At 43.9% G+C, this 24,012-nt stretch overlaps 1 protein-coding gene across 1 annotated transcript in view; it reads left to right on the forward strand.

Annotated features, from left to right (window-relative positions):
• The window catches only part of TRPM3 (transient receptor potential cation channel subfamily M member 3), a 263,509-nt gene that overhangs the window by 231,314 nt on the left and 8,183 nt on the right, over window positions 1-24,012 (forward strand). Inside the window, exons 21-23 of the mRNA XM_037155024.2 lie at window positions 13,801-13,951; window positions 14,064-14,263; window positions 16,232-16,364. Of these exons, the coding sequence (XP_037010919.2) occupies window positions 13,801-13,951; window positions 14,064-14,263; window positions 16,232-16,364 (484 nt within the window). The remainder of the gene's footprint in view (window positions 1-13,800; window positions 13,952-14,063; window positions 14,264-16,231; window positions 16,365-24,012) is intronic.

The following is a 24,012-nucleotide window of genomic DNA, read 5'->3' on the forward strand; positions in this document are numbered from 1 at the left end:
TTATTTCCACCCTTTCAATCCTTCCCTGGGCCCCCTTCTCACTGGCCCTCCCTAGTTGCCACACTCTTCCCGGCACTCTGGATGTTTGCCTCTTCTGATGAAACTACCAGTTGAGAGCTGATTCTCTCTAAAGTGTTAATTAGAGGAAAATGTTCATCATAAGAAAACAAAACCCACTTAAACTAGATTAAATAAAGGTTAACTGTAAGCATTTAAGAGGAAACCTCTAAGACATTCAGAGACAGGAAACAAAGCATGACGTGAGCCTACTGGACAGGAAAAGCCAGAATATGAAGACCTGACCGTTCCCTGTTTTTCTCTCTACTTCTCTCCAATCTCAATCAATCAATCATCTATCGCATCCTCTCTGCTTTCTTCCTTACCTCCCTCTCTGCCCCGCAAACAACTTGCTTTACTTTTGCATAACCTAGCATGGTCTGACTCTATATGATCTTTCAGTTAAGTACCTGCCCTCACTTAAAGTTCCACACCTCAGTTCAGCTTCTAAAGACAGTGTCTGATTAGTCTTTGGTCAGTCATGAACTGGCTCCTCCTCAGATAATAATGGGACCTGGCCCAAACTGAGGGGGGATGGTGAAGAAATTAGGAGAGGGCTTTGTCAACCTGAAAGACCTAGGGCTGCCTAGCTGTGAACAGGACAAGGGAAGTGGAGCCAATAAATATAAGTATTTATTGACATAACCTATTGATACAATACTGTAGGACAAAATACCCCAGATGGCAGTGGTTTAAAGCTGCCAAGATTTACTGAGCTCGGGAGCCTGTGGTTGGCTGGATGGTTCCTTTGTACTTGGCTGGGCTCAGTCACACTCCATCACATGCCAGGGAACCAGCAGGTTGTCAGCTGATCCAGAACAGCCTCGGCTCAGACAACAAAAGCACTGGGAGCAGAGGCTCATGTATTTTATACTCCAGCAGGCTGGCTTGAGCATGTCCTCATGGTGATGGCTGCAGTAGAAGAATGCAAACAGAAACACTCAAGAGTTTTTTCACAGTTCTGTGTGGGTTGCCATTTGCTAATATCCTGTTGGTCAAAAAACTCACATGGCCAAACTCAGAATCAGGGAGCAAGGAAATTGACCTTACCTATTTAGAGAGAACTATCAAATCACATGGCAAAGGATCTTAGATACAAGGAGAGAAAAGACATTGGAGCTATTAATGCAACCAATCTGCTACATCATGGCAACGAACTCACTGACATGTACAACAGGCGAATAGAGATACACATCCTTCCCTATCAAATTTGCACAGAACCTTTCTGATACTAACTAACTTCTAATACCAAATAATGAACTACCAAGTCTGAAATATTGATGACCTCTCAAAAGACAGCAAATGAATGACAATTTTGTCTCTAGGCAAACCTAGATATATACTAGCCATAACATAGGACCAAGATAACAGGGGGGATTGCATTTTCTCCCCTTTTCCCCCACAACTCACACACAACATACCTGGGCTTGTGACATTCTGCTTTCTAATTCACCAGATTATAAAAGGAGGATTATTCCATTTAATCGTGTTTTCTAAATAGCTGAAAGCTGAACGTGTGTGCAAATGGCAAGTAAACCAGGAGCCCCGAAGAGCTACTGTCTCTGCCATCATCCTCTTTCACCATGTAGTGGCCGGGTTCCATATCACACAGTAGGGGCCAGTTATTTGATTGCTCTTCTGCCAGGAATGGCAAGAATAAGGCTTCTTCTATACGTGACCTCCAGTGAGCTCCAGGGATAGATAATCCATTCTGCGGTTGTTGTGGTCCTTTGCTTCTCTTCATAGGATCATAGAGTAATAGACTATCAGGACTAGATGAGGCTTAGAAATCAACTAGTCTCGCATTTCCCAATCATTAGTCACGTAAACCACTCATTGTTTTGTCACATCTGTTCTGCTCTCTAATATTTTCCATGAACTTGGCTCATTTTAAAAATCTAAGTTAATTTATTTTTTTTACCTTATATGATAGTCATAAGTAGAAAAATCAGTATGAGTTGATGTTTATAGAAGATAGCCACAAAATAAACAGAATGAAAATACCACCTTGTTACGAAATTCTGTCCAGATGCTTGAGCGTTCGGCCTGCCCAGTCTTGACTACAAAGGGAATGTAGCAAATGTGAAGGAAGCTAAATGTTACCCTGAAACTGACACATTCTCTCTGGTGGCGTCAGGAAGATGGAAAGAGGCTTGAAAAGGTCACCACTTTCTCACTGTTCAGTTCAATGTTATTTAATGCCCTGTTCCTGTGTCCTGACATCTTCTCGGACTTCCGAATTGCATGTGCATCCCATTGCGAGGAATATCAATAGTCCAAGTCCTTACATTCACAAGTGAAGGAACTGAGGCCACCTCTTACTCCTTTCTGATGTTTGCCTTTGTGCCACGTCACTACTGATTTTCGTCTTAACCAGCAGTTGGATTAGCAGTAGGGAAAATAAATGAATTACAAGAAGTAAAAGGGTGGTGTTTTTGACTCTATAAAGTTGGAGCTTACCTTTCCAATTACCTCAGCTCTTCCTGTCCTTCATTCCTAGAGGACATTGGTGCTGGCCCATTAAAATAAACAGAAAACTTCTGCCTGGATCTACCACTATCGAAGACTATTAGATCAAGAATCTTCTAGAGAGATGTAGCCATACAAAAGGAGGCATCTCCAGTTGTCTCACCAAGAAAACCATGTCAGGAAAAAGGCCAAAAAGGCACAGCTATCTAAATCTAATTCACCCTGGGAGTAAGCCATGGGGGCTGTGCTAATGGCATTCTCAATCCTCCTTGGCATCCTTGGCAAACTGGATGGATTTTCGAAAGGAGGTAGAAAAATCCTCTTTGGCTCCTTATCTTCTCAAGATGGATTTTTAGTTGAAAATCCTTTCTTTAAAAAAAAAAAGGATAAATGTTGTCATACAGTGAACTAAGCTCTTTATTCCATTGCGTGTGATTTGGAAAAGGGACAATCTTTAAGAAATACCCTTCTTCATCATTTTCTTTAAGGATGCTTGCTTATTCTATCAAACATTGCTATTTTATTTTTAATTTCTCATGCCTTGGGGGAACAATGTGAGGTGTGCATTAAACAAATATTTCTTTCTCCCTTGTATTATAGGATGACATCAAAAGGGCAATTGTCTTAATCCTTGGGACATGAGTGCCTTCCCCTGATACTTATTACAGGAATTAAGTTTCTTTCTCCACACCCTGAATTTTAGTGTGCCATGCATTTGTTACCCTGTCTGACCTGTTCAGGCCATTGCTCTGTTGAAGGAAATGAGAAAAACCATATGCCTATTGACGTGTCTGTATATTTGTTCATAATTGAGAGATTCCTCTCAATCCCATGTTGGCTCTTTCTTCAGAGGCACAGGGGAAAGAGAGTTCAGGGCACGGCAGATGTGAGTGGACCTCCTGACTTTGTTCTGATTGTCTTTGAGATGCTGACTGAGGTGCTAAAGCTTTCTGAGCCTCAGTTCTTCATCTGTAAAATGGGTAATAATTATAAAGATTAAAATAAGATGATAAATAACAATCTTATTTTACAAATATAAATCTTTATAAATAAAAATTATAAGGATTATATATGATAGAAGTAAAGATCATAGCCCGGGGCCTTCCATTTAAGCATGCAATAGGTGGTCACTCTTACTGTGTAGTGTTGCATTGGAAAGGCCACATGAGATAGAGCAGAGTACATGCAAGCTTTGGGGGCAGAGAAAGGATGGGATTCATTTCTGTATCATTCATAATTGCATCTCCAGGGCCAGTTCCTACTGGCACACAGTGAGAGCTCAGTATTTTTTGAATGAATGAGCAAATGGCTTTCTCATTATCCGCTATTAGCTGTGTGGTCTTGGGTACGACATTTCACCCCTCGGTGTATATTTCCTCAGCTGTGAGGCAAAGCTACTTAGAGTGCTACTGAAAAGCTTAAACGCAGTGGCCAATGCGAAGTGCCCAGCACAGAAGCTGGCACATGCTACGCTTTCCCTTGGCGTTTATTCCCAAATCTCTACTGTCCTTCACATCTGAGGATCCCAGATAAATCTAGGACCAGAATTTCCTGGGGAAGTACCCATTTTAAAAACTGTCTTTTAAATGAGCAGTGGGAGGGTCCAGAGGCCCAAGACAAATGAAGGCGAGGTCCCACTGGGTGGTCCTCCATCAAAAAAGTCAGGGTCTCAGAGGAGCAGGATGTCTAATTTGACCCAACTTTCCAGTTGATGGCCATTGTGAGGTGGTATAGGTTGGGTATTGGCCAGGCCATGTGCTTATGAGAAGTCCTGAAAATAGGCACAGAAATGATCCTTCACCCTCAACCTCTTGTTCTCATTTTTGAAGGAACCGAGAGAAAGTTTCCATCTCTGTGTCAACTTCAGCCAATTGGTTGTGCTTTTAGTAGTTTTGTCTTGAAAAGGATTCCAAGGCCACAACTTGGCCTGGAAGGAAAGTGTGTCACCATTGATTACTAATGTCTGCACAAGTACAAGAGGGGGTGTTTATGGCTGGTGTGCCTGGAAATTTACACAGCAGCATTCAGGAAGGAGGTTTGCTATAACCTCTGCCAAAGACAAGGCCTGTTCCTTTAACTATAAAACTTGGCAATCGCACAGGAACCACTTCACACTGGCATGTCATGGTGACACTTGCGATCTTAAATAGGAAAACAGACACTGACCCAGTGAAATTGAGCAGGTGTAACCCCTACAGAGATGCCTGACAAAGTAGGTCAAATAGACAGTATGTAGCCATTTGACAAATGTTTATTGAGCACCTACTATGTGCCAGGAAGTATTCTAACTGCTGTTTTGTTTATTGAACAAAACAAAGACTCCTGACCCCATGGAGCTTATATTATACTGAGGGATGCTGTTGATCACTGTATTAGTTATGATAAAAGTTTATTTATTTATTTTTTATTTTTATTTTTTTTGTTTTTGTTTTTAAATTTTTATTTACATATCCAAAAAAAAAAGGAAGCCCAAAGTTGAAGGCAAATTGGTGACATAACTATGTTGTTAAACAGAGAAGAGAATTATTTCCCAGAATTTGCAAACATAGTACTCAGAGTATTTGTGGTGGGATATATTCTAAGGATGAAAAAAGAACTGCAAAGGAATCTTCAGCTTCACCCAGTAGTGTCTAATGGTAATATCATTGCTATGTAGTTCTGGAACTGTATAGTAGGATACACAAATATTTTAATGTTACAACGTATAAGATTTACAGGGTAAGAAAATGAGATTACATGCAAGATCAGAAAAGTTCAGAAAAAAACATGTCATGTTGAAATTGGAAATACCAATGTGAGCACGTGATTTTTTTTAAATTGATTATGCTGTTACAGTTGTTCTATTCCCCCCTTCCTTCCCCTCCACCCTGCCCCCCCATCCCCACCATTACCCCCCTTTAGTTTATGTCCATGTGTCTCAAGTCCTTTAGGTTCTATATTTCCCATGCTATTCTTGCCCCCCCCCATCTATTTTCTATCTACTGTCTATGCTACTTATTTTCTGTACCTTCTCCCCCAATCTCCTCCTCCCACTCCCCTGTTGCTAACCCTCCTTGAGATCTTCATTTCTATGTTTCCACTCCTGATCTAGCTGTTCTTTTAGTTTGCTTTCGTTTTAGGTGTGGTTGTTAATAACTGTGAGCTTGTTGTCCTTTCACTGTTCATGTTTCTTTAACTTCTTTTTCTTAGATAAGTCCCTTTAACATTTCATATAATAAGGGCTTGGTGATGATGAACTCCTTGAATTTGATCTTATCTGAGAAGCACCTTATCTGTCCTTCCATTCTAAATGAAAGTTTTGCTGGATAGAGCAATCTTGGTTGTAGGTCTTTAGATTTCATGACTTGGAAAACCTCTTTCTAGCCCCTTCTTGCCTGTAAGGTCTCTTTTGAGAAATCCGCTGACAGTCTGATGGGGACTCCTTTGTAGGTGACTGTCCCCTTATCTCTTGCTGCTTCTAAGATTCTCTCCTTCATTTTCATCTTGGCTAATGTAATTACGATGTGCCTTGGTGTGTTCCTTCTTGGGTCCAACTTCTTTGGTACTCTCTGAGCTTCCTGGATTTCCTGGAAGTCTATTTCCTTTGCCAGATTGGGGAAATTCTCCTTTATTATTTGTTCAAATAAGTTTTCCACTGGTGGCTGTGCCTTTCCCCCTTCTGGTACCCCTATAATTCGGATGTTGGAGCGTTTAAAGATGTCTTGGAGGTTCCTAAGACTCTCCTCATTTCTTTGAATTCTTGCTTCTTGACTCTTTTCTGTTTGGCCATTATTTGCTTTCTTCTGGTCCACTCCGTTGATTTGAGTCCCAGTTTCCTTTTCATTGCTATTGGTGTCCTGTGTAATTCCATTCATTTCAATTAGTTTCGCCTTCATATATTTGTCTAATTTGTCGGTATAATCAACCAGTTCTGTGAGGATCCTGATCACCAATGTTTTAAACTGTGCGTCTGTGAGTTTTGCTATTTCTTCATCGCTTAGATCTATTGGCTCTGGGGCTCTGAGATCCTCCTGCGCCATTCTTGGTCTGTTCGGGCCCTTTAAGTGTGGGAAGCGGCGCCTTGGATTCCCAGGTCACTGGGTTGTGACGCTGTATGTGGGGGCGTGGCCAGAGCGGGGAAATGGCGACCCCCTCTGCCGCTTCTCACAGCTGGGTGCGGAGGAGCAGTGCCTTAGGTGGTTCACCTGGGCCGGGCCACTCAGAGTCGCTGGGTTATAACGCTGTATGTGAAGGTGGGGTCAGAGCAGGGAAATGGCGGCGCCCTCCACTGCCACTTGCCGTGGGGACCTGCCGACCCGGTCCAACCGCCCACTCCCTCGCCTGTCCACCCTCGCACAAATGCGCGACCTCAGTCAACACGCAGCCCCGAGCCCGGCTGTCTCCCCCTCGGTCGCTCGCCTGGTTGCTCGCTGGGTCACTCACTAGGTCTGACCCTGCGCCTGGATTCCGTGGACCTGAGTGTGTCTGGCCGAGTCCTGCTGTGCAACCCTGCTCCGCCAGCCGCTGGTTTCGCCCCTTACCGGTCAGGCTGAAGAATTTGTTGTTAACGGACTTCCGAAAAGTTCAATTTTCCGTGTTCTGGCTGTGTTTTCCGTTGCTAACATTTAGTTTTCTCTAATCTTGGTTGTGTGAGAAGGCACGGCACATCCACCTATGCCTCCATCTTGGCGGAAGTCCTGTAAGTCTTTAGATTTCATGACTTGGAAAACCTCTTTCCAGCCCCTTCTTGCCTGTAAGGTCTCTTTTGAGAAATCTGCTGACAGTCTGATGGGGACTCCTTTGTAGGTGATTGTCCCCTTAGCTCTTGCTGCTTCTAAGATTCTCTCCTTCATTTTAATTTTGGCTAATGTAATTATGATATGCCTTGGTGTGTTTCTTCTTGAGTCCAACTTTTTTGGTACTCTCTGAGCTTCTTGGATTTCTTGGAAGTCTATTTCCTTTGCCAGATTGGGGAAATTTTCTTTTATTATTTGTTCAAATAATTTTTCCACTGGTGGTTGTGTCTTTCCCCCTTCTGGTACCCCTATAATTCGGATATTGGAGCGTTTAAAGATGTCCTGGAGGTTCCTAAGACTCTCCTCATTTCTTTGAATTCTTGCTCCTTGACTCTTTTCTGTTTGGCCATTATTTGCTTTCTTCTGGTCCACTCCATTGATTTGAGTCCCAGTTTCCTTTTCGTCGCTATGGGTTTCCTGTGGAATTCCATTCATTTCCATTAGTTTAGCCTTCATATGTTTCTCTAATTTGTGGCTATAATCAACCAGATCTGTGAGGATCCTGATAACCAGTGTTTTAAACTGTGCGTCTGTGAGTTTTGCTATTTCTTCGTCGCTTAGATTTATCTCTGGGGCTTTGAGGTCTTCCTGCGACATTTTTGGTCTGTTCTGGCCCTTTAAATGTGAGAAGCGGCGCCTTGGACTCCCAGGTCGCTGGGTTGTGACGCTGTATGTGGGGGCGTGGTAAAAGTTTATTTATTTTTTAAAAAAAGGTCCAACTATTGGAGGGCTACTCTCCAGAACATGTAGAGAAAAGGGAGGGCTTTCTCACTATCACTCACTAAGTATGACTACACAACCTATCATTGTCTTCAGAGTTCCATCACCTGTTTTGTTACTACCTATTAATGCTTAGTTAAAAGAAATAGCACCTGCCAAGTGATATGTCAGTGTGACCCACAAAGATAAACCATAGAGAATCTAAATCTCCAAATGTCTGATGTCATTTGGCCACGACTGCAGAGCTATGCCTTCCTCACTCTGTCCTTGTGACCTAACCTATTGATGATCAGCTCCTAGAACCAGGTTTTCTTCACTTTAGGAGCACCTTGGCTATGTCCAGGTGATTGGCCAAATTTCCAACTGCATCCACCCTAGCTATCTGACGATAGGTGAAATCTGTGCTGTTAGTTGCTGAGTCCGCAGCCCCAGTCAGACAACTGAGCATTGATCTGTGTAGACCCATTCCGTTCCTTGATGTTTGGGAGCCAGAGAGCAGCAGTGCTGCTGGCTCCTGAAACCCTGCCGCTGTGACTCGACCTTAGCAAGGTCAGATTTCCCGTTCCTGCTTGCCCCTTCCAATCTTTTCACGCTACTCCAAGATTCCAAGTGCCTCTCAGGAGCAGGTGCCCAAAATATCAATGTCTTTTATCACTGGCCTGTGGACAGCAGTTGAAGGCTAGTGTGATGGTATTAGCCAGGGCTCTTAAGTGCAAGTAATAGAATCCCAAATAAATTGACTTAAGGGGAAAAAAAGAATTTTGTGTTTCATATTGCTGATGAGGGCTAGGTTTAGGCATGGCTAGATCAGGAATTAGTTTCTCTTCTATGCGATATAGTCATTCCCAGGCAGACCCTCTCCACTTGGTAGAATTACGTCACATTATATAAAGACACCTGTTTTATACTAACTAGTTCCAGCAAAACTCCCCAGGCTGATGCGCATTGGCACTGATTGCTCGGGCTAGGGTCACATGTCCATTTCTGAGCCAATTGCTGTGACTGGGTTAAAGCAGACTGACTAATCTAATAGATGTGGAATTGGAGTTCATTTCATGTTCTGAGAATGGGGCAGGGGTGGTTCCATAAAGGGAAACCAGGGTCTCTTACCAGAGAAGGGGAAATGTGTACGGGGCAGGCAGAACCAGCTAACATCCACTAGAGGCACTCTGCATTGTCACCAAGGCAGAGAGAGGTTGCAGGTATGAAGATGATAGTGACTGTTTATTTACTTCTTGCAAAAGCACTGGGAGAATAACCACTCAAGTGTCAGGTTCCAAAGCAGGAAAGGAGGAGCCACAGTGGTAGCCGCCAGCCCACATGCCCCTAAACATCCACCCATGTGTCTGTCATCTTAGGTGGTGTGCCATGGAGTGTCTTCCTGGGAACATGCACCCAGATCTGGCTGGTGCCTCATGACAATCCAGTAACATCCCTCATCATAAAACCTGCTGCTTGTCAGGGCTTTAAATCACACAGCTCATCTCGTCAATGGTAGACATCTGTAAGTTTGAGACAGCACTTTCTAATGCAGATGAATACCCACAGCAAGGACATCATTAGAAGCCATTAAAGAGCAGTGTTTTGCACTAACTGCCACATATAATGTTCCCTACCTCTTTGCCGATATTACCAAATGAAGGCTATTTCTCAGTGAGTCATTTTTATTACCATATTCACTGTCGCAAGGATCATCCAATTCATTTGTACTGTACTTGTTGCTGTAGAATCTAGATGATGGTTCCCAAAGCTGGTCGTAACTACCAGACTGTTTGGCATGACCCCGGCCACAGAGCCTGCAGCCATTCTGCAGTGCCTCCTCAGAGCCAATCAGAGCTCACATCTCACAATAATGCCTTGTTCTGTTCCTTTTCAGCACCCCCTCCTAAACCCGCACGGTGCTTGAACAACGCAATTGTCTCTTTGGTCCCTATTGTCCCTTGTACCCAGCCTATCATAACCACTCACTAAATGTTTATAGAATAAGTGCTATGCATAGTGATTGCAAAACAGAGGAGTCAGACATAGTCCCTCACCTTGAGCAACTTATAGTCTATTAATTACAGAAGCAGCAATACTAAGAATGGCACCAGCTAATGTTAATCAAGTGCTAGTGTGCTATATACAGAGCTAAGTGCTTTGCATGCATTATCTCATTAAATGATCTTGACAACCTCCCCCCATGTTACATACTATTGCTCCCCCCATTTTACAGATGAGGAAGCTAAAGTTCATGGGGTAAGCTACCATCACATCATTTGAAAATGGCAGAATCAGGTTTTGAACCCAGGTCTGCCTGATTGTAATGCATATTTCTAACCACTAAAGTAATACCATCTCTTTAAAGGCAGGATGAATAAGCAGTATGGGAGAAGCTGAAATAAATTAATTCTCAAAAGACTAGCAAGGGGCTCCCGTACCAAAGTAAATCTTGTATAAAGGTATTAAGCTAGTCCACTGTTTTAACAATGAGAGGCCTTTGAGGGATGAAGTGGAGGAACCAAGGTGAGATCTAGAGAGATATGTCAGTGATGCTACCTGAAAGCCTACAGAAATGCATGTGAGCCACAAAAGGCTGGTTTTCTCTCTGGGCCAGAAGGAGGGCCTTAGAGGAGGAAGTGTCTGCATGCCTCACTAAATATGGGGTCAAAAGAGCAAAATGGATGTGTCTGCCCCTCACAGGTTTATTTTACATTCTCGCAGAGTGTAAAGAGAAATCTCAGAATGTCGTTGAGAAATGGAGATTGGGGACCGCATCTGCCTAAACTTCACACTTTGTAACTTACCCCAAGTAGTTCTTTCTGCTGCTCTGATCGGTTTCCCCACCGATCAGAGGAAGGGTAGCAGAGTGACAGCCCCTCAGGAGGTCAGCTAAGAGGACAGGGTGGCTGAGTGGGGCCAGCTGCCCTGAGGAGAGAAAAGCAAAGCAAGTGATCCTTTGAGGCTCGTGGCCAAGTGCGTAACAGAGACCCTGAAGTCTGGTTGGGAGTGAGATGCCATCTTTTCAAGACGAGGGTGGGGTTTCTGGAAAGGACCTAAGGAAGGAGCCAAAAACAGTTCAGAGATGGCGGAAATGTCTGTCAGTGCTCAAGAACCAAACGTGTCCAATAATCTCCCTTATTCGTTCACCAAACTGTGATCATGCGTGGATGCGTGTGGATGTGCTGTGCGTGCGCACTGAGCCAGGTAACGGGAAACCAGAACGAGCTCAGGTGGGGCACAGATGAGTGCATTGGTGATGGTGACACGGTGTGAGAAGCCTCCCAGAACGGGAGCAGAGGGGCCTCTGGGATTATAAGGAAGACAGAATGACTAAAGAAACCTTTTTTGGTTAAAAAAAAAGTATCCGTGACACTTGTTAAAGATGGTGAGGAAGACTTTATTCAAGGGGATGGGACCGCTGCAATGGGGCTTTGTAATGCGGGAGAGAGATTGGACTGAACTCTAAATACAACAAGGAAAACTGAGAACTTACCGTCAGGGGCGGAGTGGGGGTCAATGGATAGAAAATTGCTTAGAGAGGAAACATCAAGGATGATAAGGGAGATTCTCGCCAAACTGTCCTAACAGAATTCTTGATGAAGGCTGGCCAGGGTGACCAGATGTCATCTGTGGGATGGTAGAGAATAAGAAACCTGATTTGACATCAACGGTGATATCAAGGATTCTGGCTAAACTGACTTAGCAGGATTTTTGCTAAAATTGGACAATGCAGAGACAAACACAGAAGTCCAAAAGCTGAGACCTACTGAGAAAAGAGCTCAGGAGAGCCTGCAGACAATCTTTATCAACACCTATCCCGGACCTAGGGGCAGAAAGTGAGCTGCAGCGGGCCTTAGAGAGCTAAGTGAGCACCGCAACTCAAACAGCATTCACCCAGCATTAAGAAGCATGGGAGTGGTAGCAAGGCGCCCAAGGGGGCTTTTGGAAGCAAAAAAAGCCAAGCCAAGCTCAAAAATCAGGCAGTAAGAGACAACATGACATTTCTAGGAATTATAAGGAACCCGGTCCAGTTTGAGCTCAAAGGGAGAAGTGGGGAGTCGCAAGAGATGGCACTGGGCCGGCCACCCTCAGAGTCTGGACTTCATCCTGGAGCCAGTGGGGGTCTCCATCACCAGGTTTCCCTTCCAAGGGACGGCTGTCATGGGTGGTTAGTGCCACAAGTACGATGTATAAAAAAGATGCCAGCTCTTTGAAAACATCTGATTCCAAGACCCAATCCTCTTGCAGGCAGATCCAAACGCAGTGCTTTGGCCATCTTTCTCTGGTCGTAAAAGCAGGGTCTTGGTGTCCTGACATTATGAAAACTCTCATAGCCTGAGATGACTGATGTACATTGGGCTTGAGGGCATGTCAGAAATCACATAACTTTTCCAGCCTGATTTTAGCTCAGTGAACTTACCTTAGTGGCAGCTGAAAATTACCTAGGAAGCTTTGAATGAAACCATGATGCCCTGACGCAAAGGCCACCCTCAGAGATTCCAATGGAATTGTCTGGGGTGGAGCTAGGCATTGGCATTTTTTTAAAAAACTCCCGAGGTGATCCCCTGTATGGTCACAGGTGGCAACTACAGAAAAGTAGTTGCTCAGCTTAGCAACATTCACTCTTGAGAAGTGAATGGACTCCGCTCGCCGGGTACTCTGACTGAGAAGGTCCTGGGTCAGCTTTGCAAACTTTCCTAGCAGATCTTCATCTGCTGAGACTTCTTCATGCCCCACACCCTTTCTCGTAGACAGCTGCAAAAGGACCCTGTTCTAAAGCCAAATAAGGACAGTGACAGCCAGAGCAGGAGGGTGACCTCACCTGTCTCTGGGCATCCCAGGCCACCGTGCCACTCCCTCAGCCGTGCTGTCTGTGCAGCCCTAAGGAGTGTTGTCAAGGATGCCTTTTCCCTTGATGTTACCTGGAAACTCAAAGCAGGCCTCATTAGCAAGCACATTGCTCACCCTCACCCAGTCCCACACATCACCTTCCTCCTCACCCCCACCTCCAGATCTTTCGTTTTCCGTTTGCCCATTTTTTCCCCAGTGCAATTGGGTTTTGTTCCCTGTGCCCTGAAAAGCACAGTTTTGGAGTGGAAATGTTGCTGGAAGAAAGGCTCGGGGGTCCCGGCCCATCACCCTTCATTGCATACTCCCCCCACACCCCAGCCCCCTGAAATGCCATTGTCAGGAGCACTGAGAGACAAGCCCTCTAAATACTTCCCAAGGCGCTGCCCTGTCTTGCTCCTTCCTCATTGAGAAAGCAAATATGTTAACTCGGAGCCCTAATGTTTCTTGCCGCAATTAACAGCTTCCTGGTATTAATTCCTAATCAATAGCCCCTTCATGCTGCTGCTGCTCCTACTGCTGTGGCTTCTGGCCTCCACAGCGCACTTGAAAGGAACTTGATGGGGCAGTGAGACTGCTCCTCCCCGCCCCTGCACCCCACTGCTCCTCAGGAATGCCCTCCCCAGGCTTCCTAAGGACACCAAGGGCCCCTCAGTCGAAGTCTGGGGGCCAAGGGACAGCACGATCATGCTAGGGCTCCAGCCCCTCTTTCAAGTAGGACGACAGCTTGGGAACAGGAGGAGCCCAGCCCTGCTAGGGTAGCAGCAGCCCCTTGGGACATTCATGAAGCTTTCATTTTTCCATGTTGGCTTTTCTTTAAATTCTTTATTTCAGTTTGTTTTGAGATGGCTGTATTTTTCCTCCGTCTAAAAAGAACCTCATTCAATCAGACTTTTCTTTCATCAAATAGCCATGATTTCTCATTTTTTGCCTGTGTTGCTTCCTGCAGCTCCCTGTGGACAGAATGAGACCCGAGAGGATGGTAAAATAATTCAGCTGCCTCCATGCAAGACAGGAGCCTGGATTGTGCCAGCCATTATGGCCTGCTACCTCTTAGTAGCGAACATCCTGCTGGTCAACCTCCTCATCGCTGTCTTTAAGTAAGTGGGTCCTTCCTCAGAGCACCGGGGATGAAGGGAGGGTGCTAGAGGGGTGAGGTGCTTCAGAAAGCAGTGGAATTTCTCACTCGATTCTCTCTGGCCTCTGTTTCAGCAACACATTTTTTGAGGTAAAATCAATATCCAACCAAGTGTGGAAGTTTCAGAGGTATCAGCTCATTATGACTTTCCATGAAAGGCCAGTTCTGCCTCCACCTCTGATCATCTTCAGCCACATGACCATGATATTCCAGCACCTGTGTTGCCGATGGAGAAAACACGAGAGTGACCCAGATGAAAGGGACTACGGCCTGAGTAAGCTTGAGTGACAGCCCCCAGCAGCCACAGATCAGATAGCCCTACTGCTTCCCATGGGTGGTCACGGAGGCCGTGGCCACCTGGTTCCTCCTGCTTCCTGCAGACTGCCAATGACTCTGAAGACTTGGAGGGGAGCAGGGGGCATTCTTGCCAGGGAAACAGTGCCAGAAAGAAGACAGTAGAGGCTGAAATCAAGTGTTCTTAGGCTCACATCTTTCTTAGTGATATAAAGCCAGGCTCCAGCGTGGCTGTTTTAGCACTTCCATGGGTTCTAAGTTTCCTACTTTCCAGAGGTCCCACTATAAAACATATGGTCTATATTTGTATGCTCCCAATTTTGCATTATATATAATTTAAGTATCATTATGTGAGTTGAGTTGAATTGCAGGTAACCAAGTTTGATTTTCCATTATCATTTCTGGACCGATCATTTTTTAGGTCTTGACTATTTTCCAAGCCTCAAGGGTTGTGCTTATCTGACTTTGTGAAGACACCAGCCCTGCTTTCCGTTTTTCAAAGGGCAAAACAGAAGACCCTCCAGCATCTACCTTCTAGTCCAGTGTTTTAAAAGGAGGTTCTGTTAGCACTGGGGCAGAACAATACTTCCTTGTATGGGATTGTCCCACACATTGCGGGGGATGTAGCACATCCAGCCTCCACACATTAAAAACCAATAGCTCCTGCAGATTGCTAAATGGCCCTTGGGTACCACTCACGGTTAAGGACCGTGGGACATCCAGTCCCCTACAAGCAAGCTACAATGGTTTCTCAAGTAGACCTCCTACACTAAATCTACTGAAGGGGCTTCTAGAATGAAGGCCCAGGAATTACCTCCAGGTGACAACTAATGGGTTTCAAGTTTAAAACCAAAGCCATTTAATCAACCATTTCTCTAAGTCTGAAGCTTTTAACACCTTCCCTGACACAGCAATGCTGACTTCTTTCTAAACTTTAAAACTGGAGGAGTGGAAGGGGCAGGGAATCCCAGAGTTCACTATTTCCACCTGAAACATAAATTTAGACAAGAAGAAAGCTGGTGGGACAGGCAGACGAAAGGTTCGGATTTACACCGGCCCATTTTCTATGCCCATATCAGTTAATGAATTAGTTTCCCTGCCATTAACAGAAAAACATACTAACAACAGTACAAATAAGTAAGTTTTTATTTTTCTCAAAAGCAAAAAAGTGACTAGACTGATGATAACCCAGGCCCACAGTGGCTCACCGAAGTCAAAGGCCCAGAGTTGTATTTTTAGGCTCAGCTATTCCTTTAATGCACTGTCTTGTCTCGTAGTAGCAAAATAGCTGTGTGCAGTTTCCATCATCACATTTATATTTAAAGCAAAAAGAGAAAGGAAAGGTAAAAAAAAAAATGTAGAAAGAAGCAACCACTTCACCACAGTTTATCAGGAAAGCAAAATCTCGTCCGAGTACTGCACCCCTTCGCGCCCCAGACTTCTTTTGTTTTTTGAGCTGAACTGGGTCTCATCACCGTTGCTACCTTCCAGGGCAGCTGGGGGGGGGGGGTGTATTTGGTGTATCTGCCTCAGTAGTGGGAAGTGGGGAGGGGGAGTGAGGTTGCAAAAGGGCTTTTAGGAAGGCCAGTGAACAATGTCTGTCTGCCATACTCCTCAGCCCGGAAATTTAGCTTTTGGGAAGAAACCTCCATTGGCTTCCCTTTCCTTGAATTTAGCTACATTTTTGGCCTTTGCAACCTGAATAATTGTAACCAGTTCCTGCAGTAAACCAGATGTACCCTGGTGAACTGCAGAGGCTCATAGTGAATCTAACGCAAAGAAAGGGGACAGTGGCACGAGTCACCTGACTGGATTCCGATTTAGAGACTTAGTGGAGAATCTAGGCTCCTCCTCCTAATGCTGGTAGAAATTAGGAATGGCACTAGGCCCACAGACCAGAGGCCATCACGTTGACTTCTCTGCCTCACGCCTCCTTTCTTCTCCACAGAGCTGTTCATAACTGATGATGAGCTCAAGAAAGTACATGATTTTGAAGAACAGTGTATAGAGGAATATTTCAGGGAAAAGGATGATCGCTTCAACTCGTCCAATGATGAGAGGATACGGGTGACTTCAGAAAGGTGTGTTCCCTGGTCGCGTCTCCTGGAATGTTGTAGGCCATGGTGTGCTTTATCAGTTGCTTTCGTTTGCACAGCCGAGAGAGAGAGACAGAGAGACAGAGACAGGCCTCTTGTGTTTATTTTTACTATCCAAGACATCCTTGAGCTTATGAGAGAACAGAATATTGTCTGAAGGGCTCTCAGATCAAATCCCAGACGTACAGGTCCTAGGCTTCTCCAGAGGCAGTGGCAGCCGCCTTCCTGGACGCTAGAGATTGCTGCGCTCAGAACAGGGCAGGAGTTGCTGGCTCAGACCAGAAATTGGAAAGTCCTGACCCAGACACAAACCAAGGGAAACCCAACCCAATTCAAGCCTCCCCAGCAGGTTTGTGTGTTATATAAATCATTGAGTGTCTTCTCCAAAGGTAGAGTGCCTGGCTTATATGGGTACCTTCTGAATAAACAACAGCATGAAACTTGTGAATTGGCTAGAATAATGATTGAGACCTGGCCGGTGTGCCTCAGTGGTTGAGTGCCGGCCTGCCAATCAAAGGGTCACCGGTTTGATTCCCAGTCAGGGCACATGCCTGGGTTACGGGCCAGGTCCCTAGTAGGGGGTGCGCAAGAGGCAACCACACATTGGTATTTCTCTCCCTCTCCTTCTCCCTTCCTCCCCTTCTCTAAAAAATAAGTAAGTTAAATCTTTTTAAAAAAGAAGAATGGTTGAAGTTTTCCATGTATTTTTTTTCTGGAATTATTTTCATTTTTTCTTCTTCTACAACAAAATAAAAGCAAAGAAATAACACCAGATTTTTCTACCCAGTAATTGTATATTTTTAGACATCATTGACCAAATGGTTTCGTGGGCTAGTAGGGCTGTAAGAAAAATATCCAAGTAAAGAGGAGAGAATTGTTTTAATTTAATTAAGTCTAGCTTTAGGCAAATGAACTTACATTTTCTTTCTTCCCTCATTTTGCCGTGGACTAATGAAAACTTCATCCGAGGCTGGCACATTAGAAAACCCAGCCTTTGGGAGCCACTGTTCTAAAGGACACCCAGAGGGTTACAAAGCTTTTGATGTCTCTTTAAATTTTAAACATTTGCAATATAAGAGGTCAGAAGCAGCTTATACATAATGGGGAAGGCATAATATATTGATGATTTTAGTTGATATAATTCAGGCTTCTAAGATTTGAATTAGTCATCTCAAGTTTTCAAAATATGACATTTTGTCTGCTTACCCACTTCATACATTTTCTAGTGGTTTTGTAAAAATTACACAGTGGCATTTTTCTGCCCCTAGCCCTTTATTTCTTCTAAGAATACAGCCTACATATGGAAGCGTATGTGCACAGGCCATTGAGTGACTGTATCCATAGGTACTCAGCCAATATTAATAAAGTTTAAAGGCATGAATAGATTTTATACACATCTGTCATTGCAAAATAGAACATTTCAAGATGATATGATGCAAAGCAATTTTCTGGCAAACTAAGAAAGGAGCTACAAATATGAAGATCTTATTCTGAGGCCTTGTAAAAGCTATTTATTAATGGAAATATAACCATGTGGTTCCCAGAAAATTGTACCATGTAGACACATTGCCAATTGCGCAGACATATTTCCAAAGCTTATGTCCGAAGGCCTTTGAAAAGATTTTTGAATTCAGAAAACCATAGACTTGAGAGGAAAGAAAGGCAGGAAGAAGTGTGGAGACACAAAGAAGCCTTGGCCTCTCTGGGGAATGACATGAGAGGTGCGGGCATCAAGACACATGAGCCTGTGGTGACCATCTCACCAGTTCCTTCCGGGTGGAAACCGAAAGGAACTACAGCACCTCCACGTGAGCCTCTCACCCCACAGCTGCAAACACTTTTAGGCGACTCCTACCTCAAGACCTGGTCCTTTCTGGGTGGATTCAGAGTCCCCACCCTCCAGGAGGGTGACCAAGGTGAGCAATTCCCAGAAATCCAGGACAGAGTGTGGGTCCGCTCCCTGTGTGTCCTAAGTATTAGCTGACCTTCTGGAGTAACGGGGGCCCAGGAGGACCAGGACAACCTCACAGCCAAGCCCAGGAGCCAGGGAAGTGAACCTAAGCTAAGGCCTTATGCTGCTTCTGGTGATTCAGTCTATGTTTGGGGTTTTGTTTTTGTTGGTGGTGGTTGTGGTTTTGGTTAGTTTTACATTTGTAAATGGAGCAAAAAATAACATTTCTAAACACTGTAATTTCTCATAGTCCATCAGAAATATGATGAGGTGCACGAGGGAACAGAGATTAACTAAGGGAAGAGTGGATTCATGTTACCCATCTCGCACATCTTCTAGGACATGGTGTCTTTTCTGAGTAGAGTGGCAGGTGAAATCACCTGTCCTATTTATATTAGATAGACAGATGATGATGATAGATAGATAGATGGATAGATAGAAGATAGATACACACATACACATATTTAGGTAGGTACATATTTAATTTACATAAGTTAACTATACATAATTGATATAGTATACAGAATATTATATAATTCTCCCTTCATAGCCCCAATATAGAAATTTGAGGTCAGAAAAATTAAGAGCTGGCTCTTTACTCTACTAAAAGACTCAGAAAAAGGATTTCTTCATATAGTGAGCCCCACCTTCCTCCCTCTGCCAGTGACTTTAATGTATAATTTATTTATCTTGAAAGTGTTTGCATGAATCTTTTCAGAAACGCAAAGATACTTCCATAATTATCCACTTAAATGCGTCATTATTATATCATAATCTTTCACCTAAATTATATGTAAAGAGTCAATATAATAGTTAGGAGATTATTAATACCTCAAAGGAAATTGGTTCTGAAAAAATCCTTATCTTTCCCACTGTTATGTAGCAATTACCCTGATGTATCTAAAGAAATACAGTTCCAGAATATGATTGAGTTAATAATACCCTGCACTTTTTTTAGGGTCCAGTGGCACAGCCTACTCTATACCCAAGCTAGGTACTTAAGGTGTGCCCTTCACATGGGCTGAGTATGCCCTCCTCTTAGAGCTTTGCCTTGGTTGCTATTGGCAGATCAATGGGAGGGATCTACCCAGTCCAGTCAGCTGCAAGGAATGGCTGTGACCACTTAACACCAACCTCCATCCTCCATAGAGGATAAGCTGTGCAGGGGCAGGGTGGTGGTGCTCCAGTGTGGTCTGTAGCTGTCCACTAAGTGTGCTGGCTCTGGGGTTTCCCAGGTGGTGCAGGCCAAGGTCAGCCCCTACCTATGTTTTCCCGGGGCCACCCTGCCTGAGCTATAAAGCAGTCTGAGATGGTTGCTACTTGTTCTGGGCTTGGAGATCCCCAGGCAAAGTGAAGATGTGAACCTAGGCTGGCTGCTAGGGTCTGGGGCTCGCTAAGGCCAGCTTTTGCTTGTTTGAGAGAATTTAGGAAGTTGTGAAGCACTAGCAAAGACCAGCCATTCACATGGAAAAGCAGCTTGGGTGAGTCCGCAAGTTGAGTGGGGTGGAGTCTCTGGGGATCTCCCAAGGGAGTCAAAGAGTGCTAGCCAGGTTGATGGAGTCTCAGATACAGCACCAGCTCATTGGCCCAGAAAAGGGACAGTGGCCTCTGCTTACCTTGATGCCACACACCTCATCCTGCCCCTGCATGCCACTGGTGCCCCTCAAGCCACCACCCTGGCACCAGAGCCCAGAGAGAGTAAGTCTGAGTAGGCCAGTCCATGCGTGGATTCTTTAAGAGGAACTGCTAAGGACTCTAGCAGTTTTTTCCACCAGCTCAGTCCCTGCCAGTTTTTGCAGCCAGAAGTTGTAGGGACTTATCTTCCTGGAAATGGAATCCTGGACTTGGGGGGCTGGTGTGGGTCTGGGACTCCTCACTCCTGAGATATCCCCTCTGAATTTTTATCCACCACATGTGGATGAGGGCCCAGCCCATTCCACATCTGTGTCCCTCCTACCAGTCTGCATGGATGTGCTTTCTATAATTCTGTAGTTGTCAGACTTCATTTGAACTCAATTTCTGACAGTTCTGAGTAATAGTTGTTCTATATTTTACCTCTAAGTTTGATGTAGTTGTGCGAAGAGGTGAGCTATATCTGCCTACGCCGCCATCTTGACCAGAAGTCCTCTCACTATCCACTTTACATTGTCAACATCACCCTGTAATGTGGTACCTAAATGAAACTTAATTCTGGATTGTAGTTACAGCCTAGATTTAGTTCCTATATTCATTCCTTTACTACTATGTGCTGGGCTAATACTCATAGAGTACAATAGGACAAGTAGTTCTTTCCATGTTATAAAAGGAAGAACACAGCACAATGGAAAGATTTTAATATTAATTTCTAGTAACTAGCTGTGTGACTTTGAGCAAGTTACTTAATTCCTTTGAACCTCTGCTCCCACCTGTACAATGGAGTATTAACACCTAACTGTAGAGTATTAAATGATATTGAAGTAACATATGAGATAATAAGCTTTCAATGAATGGTGCTTATTGTTATTATTTGATCTACATATTTTATTTTGCATTACAATTATTATAGCCAGGTCATGTCTTTGGTTCAGAGTGAGCCTACAATTAATTAAAATGAGGGCCTTTTCACATGAGCTGATTCAAATATCCTCAAGCAGGTTCTTGTGAGATGTTTGTGTTTAACCTAAATTTGAGACTTAATACTCATCACTATGAATTTTAATACTTTCTATTTTTATTCATTATTCCAGAACCTCAAGGACTCTGGATCCTGATTTCATCATCCAATATATTAATTTTTCATTCTATTCATTCTATGTCATTGTTTGCTCAATTAGCATACCAAAATGCTCATCAGAACAGATAAGGTGAACCAAGACAGAACCAAGATATTTCTTGACTCAAAAAAAAAAAAAAAAAACTTTTCATGTTGACATTGGTCCATTGTTCTATCATTCCTTGTTTGGTTAATTAGCCAACCAGGTGACTATGCCACTTTAGTCAGCCCAGTGTGTCTACCTCCCCATTAAGACAATGCACTTTACCACAGATACTGCCTATCCGTGTCATTCTAGTAGCCTACATTATCAAAAAAGAGACAAGATTAATATTGATCCCCTGCAATCTCCTATTAATGGACCCTATATTTTTAAGTACTCAAAAGATACCACCTGCTTAATTACTTACAATGAAGCCATTCTTTAATGCTGCCTGGAATTTATGTCAAACTCCTATACTTCCTAGAATCCAGGAATGTTGAATATCAGGAAAACATTTTTATATCTGCAGCTTCCTGTCATTTCTTTCAATTTCCTTTTAGTTATTAAGAGTTACCTACATTTTCTGATCACAACTGGAAATTACTTACTGGTTCCTCCCACTCACGTAAAGCAGCATTTGCAAACTGATGAATTTCAGGCAGCACCTGCCCACAGAGGGCTGTTGTATTGGACTTGCAGTGATTATTGAAATTCATTCTGAATGCCTTTGGACTGGGCATGCTCTGCTACCCTAGAATCCCTGCCTCTATTCTCTGATGTGTTGCCTGCTTCACCTATTTATTTGAATCTCCCTGCCCATAAGCATTTCATTCTCAGACCCCTCATTTAAAGCTTCAAAATCGTCCTCACCATCATTCCACCTGTCAGACTCCAGTCATCAGAAGTTACAGTTAGACTTTTCTTCTTGGCAATTAACAATTTAAGCACACTGAGGTATACATTATTCCTAGTGTCATCTTTTAATCTAAAATTATCTTTCCCAAGCCAATGGGCTTTTATATCCTTCTTTCACTTCACCTAGATCCAAAAAAGTGATAGACACATGACTATTAGTAGTCTATTCAATGTATAATTTTTCAAAACAAATAGAGACAGGAATAACTTACAGTGTATGGAATTCATAAATAACAACAACAAAAACCAGTGTAAACCAAAAAAAGATGAGCTTCACCCACATCCTGCCAGATTTTTCACCACTGCTGGTCTTTGTATCTCCATTGATTGAATCGAATTTTAGCTTTTCTCCCTTTTTCTTCTCAGAGTTGATGAGAAGAGTAATTGGCTCAAAGGAAAGGATAGATGACTTTAAGGGACTTTAAAAATTTATAAATTAGTCAATTTATGAATTAGTCAACAAGTGAGAATTAGTTTTAGCTGTTCTGCATCACTGGCTTTGTTTATTTTAAACCCTTTCCTCCCCACGAGAGCCCCCGTGATGGGGGTCATGGGCTACAAGATTGCTTCTACCTTTCATCCTACACCCACTCCAGGGAATGTGTGAGATTTAGAAAAGACATGGCCCGCCAATCCTTTTTCTTTTAACCATATGTCTTTTAGCCATATTTTAAGGTTATCAGAAAAGAAAATGAATTTCTGGAAGACACCAGTCCTTAAGAAATTACCTGTTGAAGCCGAAATTTTCTGTGTCACCAGAACCTTCTTTGGAATGTTCTTTTCCTCATCGCATTGGCTGAAGAGGCTAGTCACCTTCTTAGCTGAGCTTTTCACTGGCTTACTCAAGGGCTCCTCCTGGCCATCAGTCTTCTGGGCTCCCAGGAGCCAGAGCCACCTCACCTCTTCCCAGGCCCATGCTGTGTCCCTTTTGAGATGGCTTCCTGAGTTACTCTGAAATGAGCCACACGAGGTCTGGAGATGTGAGAAAGGAAAGAAGAATAAAGAGTTCCTGCCAATCAACATCTTTCATTCCGTAGTCTCTCTTCTTTGGCTACTTAGTCACTTCTAGTATCTGTCCCCTTGGGGCTTTTTATTGACCCATAAATTTGTGTCATTCTTATCTCCACTTTATCTCGTGAGTAGTTTGACCAGAGTCAGCTCCTAATGACTAACAATCATGTGCCAAAACTCCTGGTTTGTTCCTCAGACCTATTTATATCTGTGATGCATGCCCATTTACACTTAACTTTTCAAGAATTTTTTAAAAGATTTTACTTATCTTTAGAGAGAGGGGAGGGGAAGGGAAGGAGAAAGAGAGGGAGAGAAACCTGTGTGGCTACCCCCCCACATGACCCCCCTCCAGAACCCAGGCCACCCAGGTATGTGCCCCGACCAGGAAGCGAACCAGTGACCCCTTTGGTTTGCAAGCTCCTGCTCAATGCACTGAGCTATACCAGCCAGAGCAAGAATTTTTTTTTAATTAAGGGATACACTGTAGTTGTGAAACAAACATATATAAATTTCTTGACCCTGTTCTAGCAGGCTTCCTTCCCCTAGTTCCTTGTTCCCCAAGGCCACACTCCTTCACTCTTGGGGCTCCCATTGGGTGCATCCTGTTTTCCCAGAGGAGCCTCTCCTTCCTTGAACCTCCTGTCTTCCTCCCATCAACTTGGGCTCCTTAGTCTCTATCTCCCATTTATGGCCTGCAACCAGATTCTGACTCCTTTGTTGCCTCCCGTAGCTGCCTTAGCTCTGTCTCTCACTTGCTAGTTTCTCTGAAGTACTGGGTTCCTGGGGCTGAAGGGAGGTGAAATGTGAGGAGTAGGGTCCCCTCACAGTGCTCAGACAGATGATTGGCACGGATCCTGGCTCCTGGGGTCCGCGGTCTGATGGATGGGATAAGACAAATTCACACAGAGTACCGAGTCCTGTGGAGGAAAAGGGACAGCACAGCTTCTCTCTCAAGGGGAGAGCAAGCCTCAGAGTGCTTCAGCCACTGTCTCAAGAGGAGGGCAGCTCCACCCTTGCCTTG

The sequence above is a fragment of the Artibeus jamaicensis genome, unplaced genomic scaffold (assembly GCF_021234435.1).
Source record: "Artibeus jamaicensis isolate MK-2021 breed Jamaican fruit bat unplaced genomic scaffold, CSHL_Jam_final scaffold_1964, whole genome shotgun sequence".
Lineage (NCBI taxonomy): Eukaryota > Metazoa > Chordata > Mammalia > Chiroptera > Phyllostomidae > Artibeus > Artibeus jamaicensis.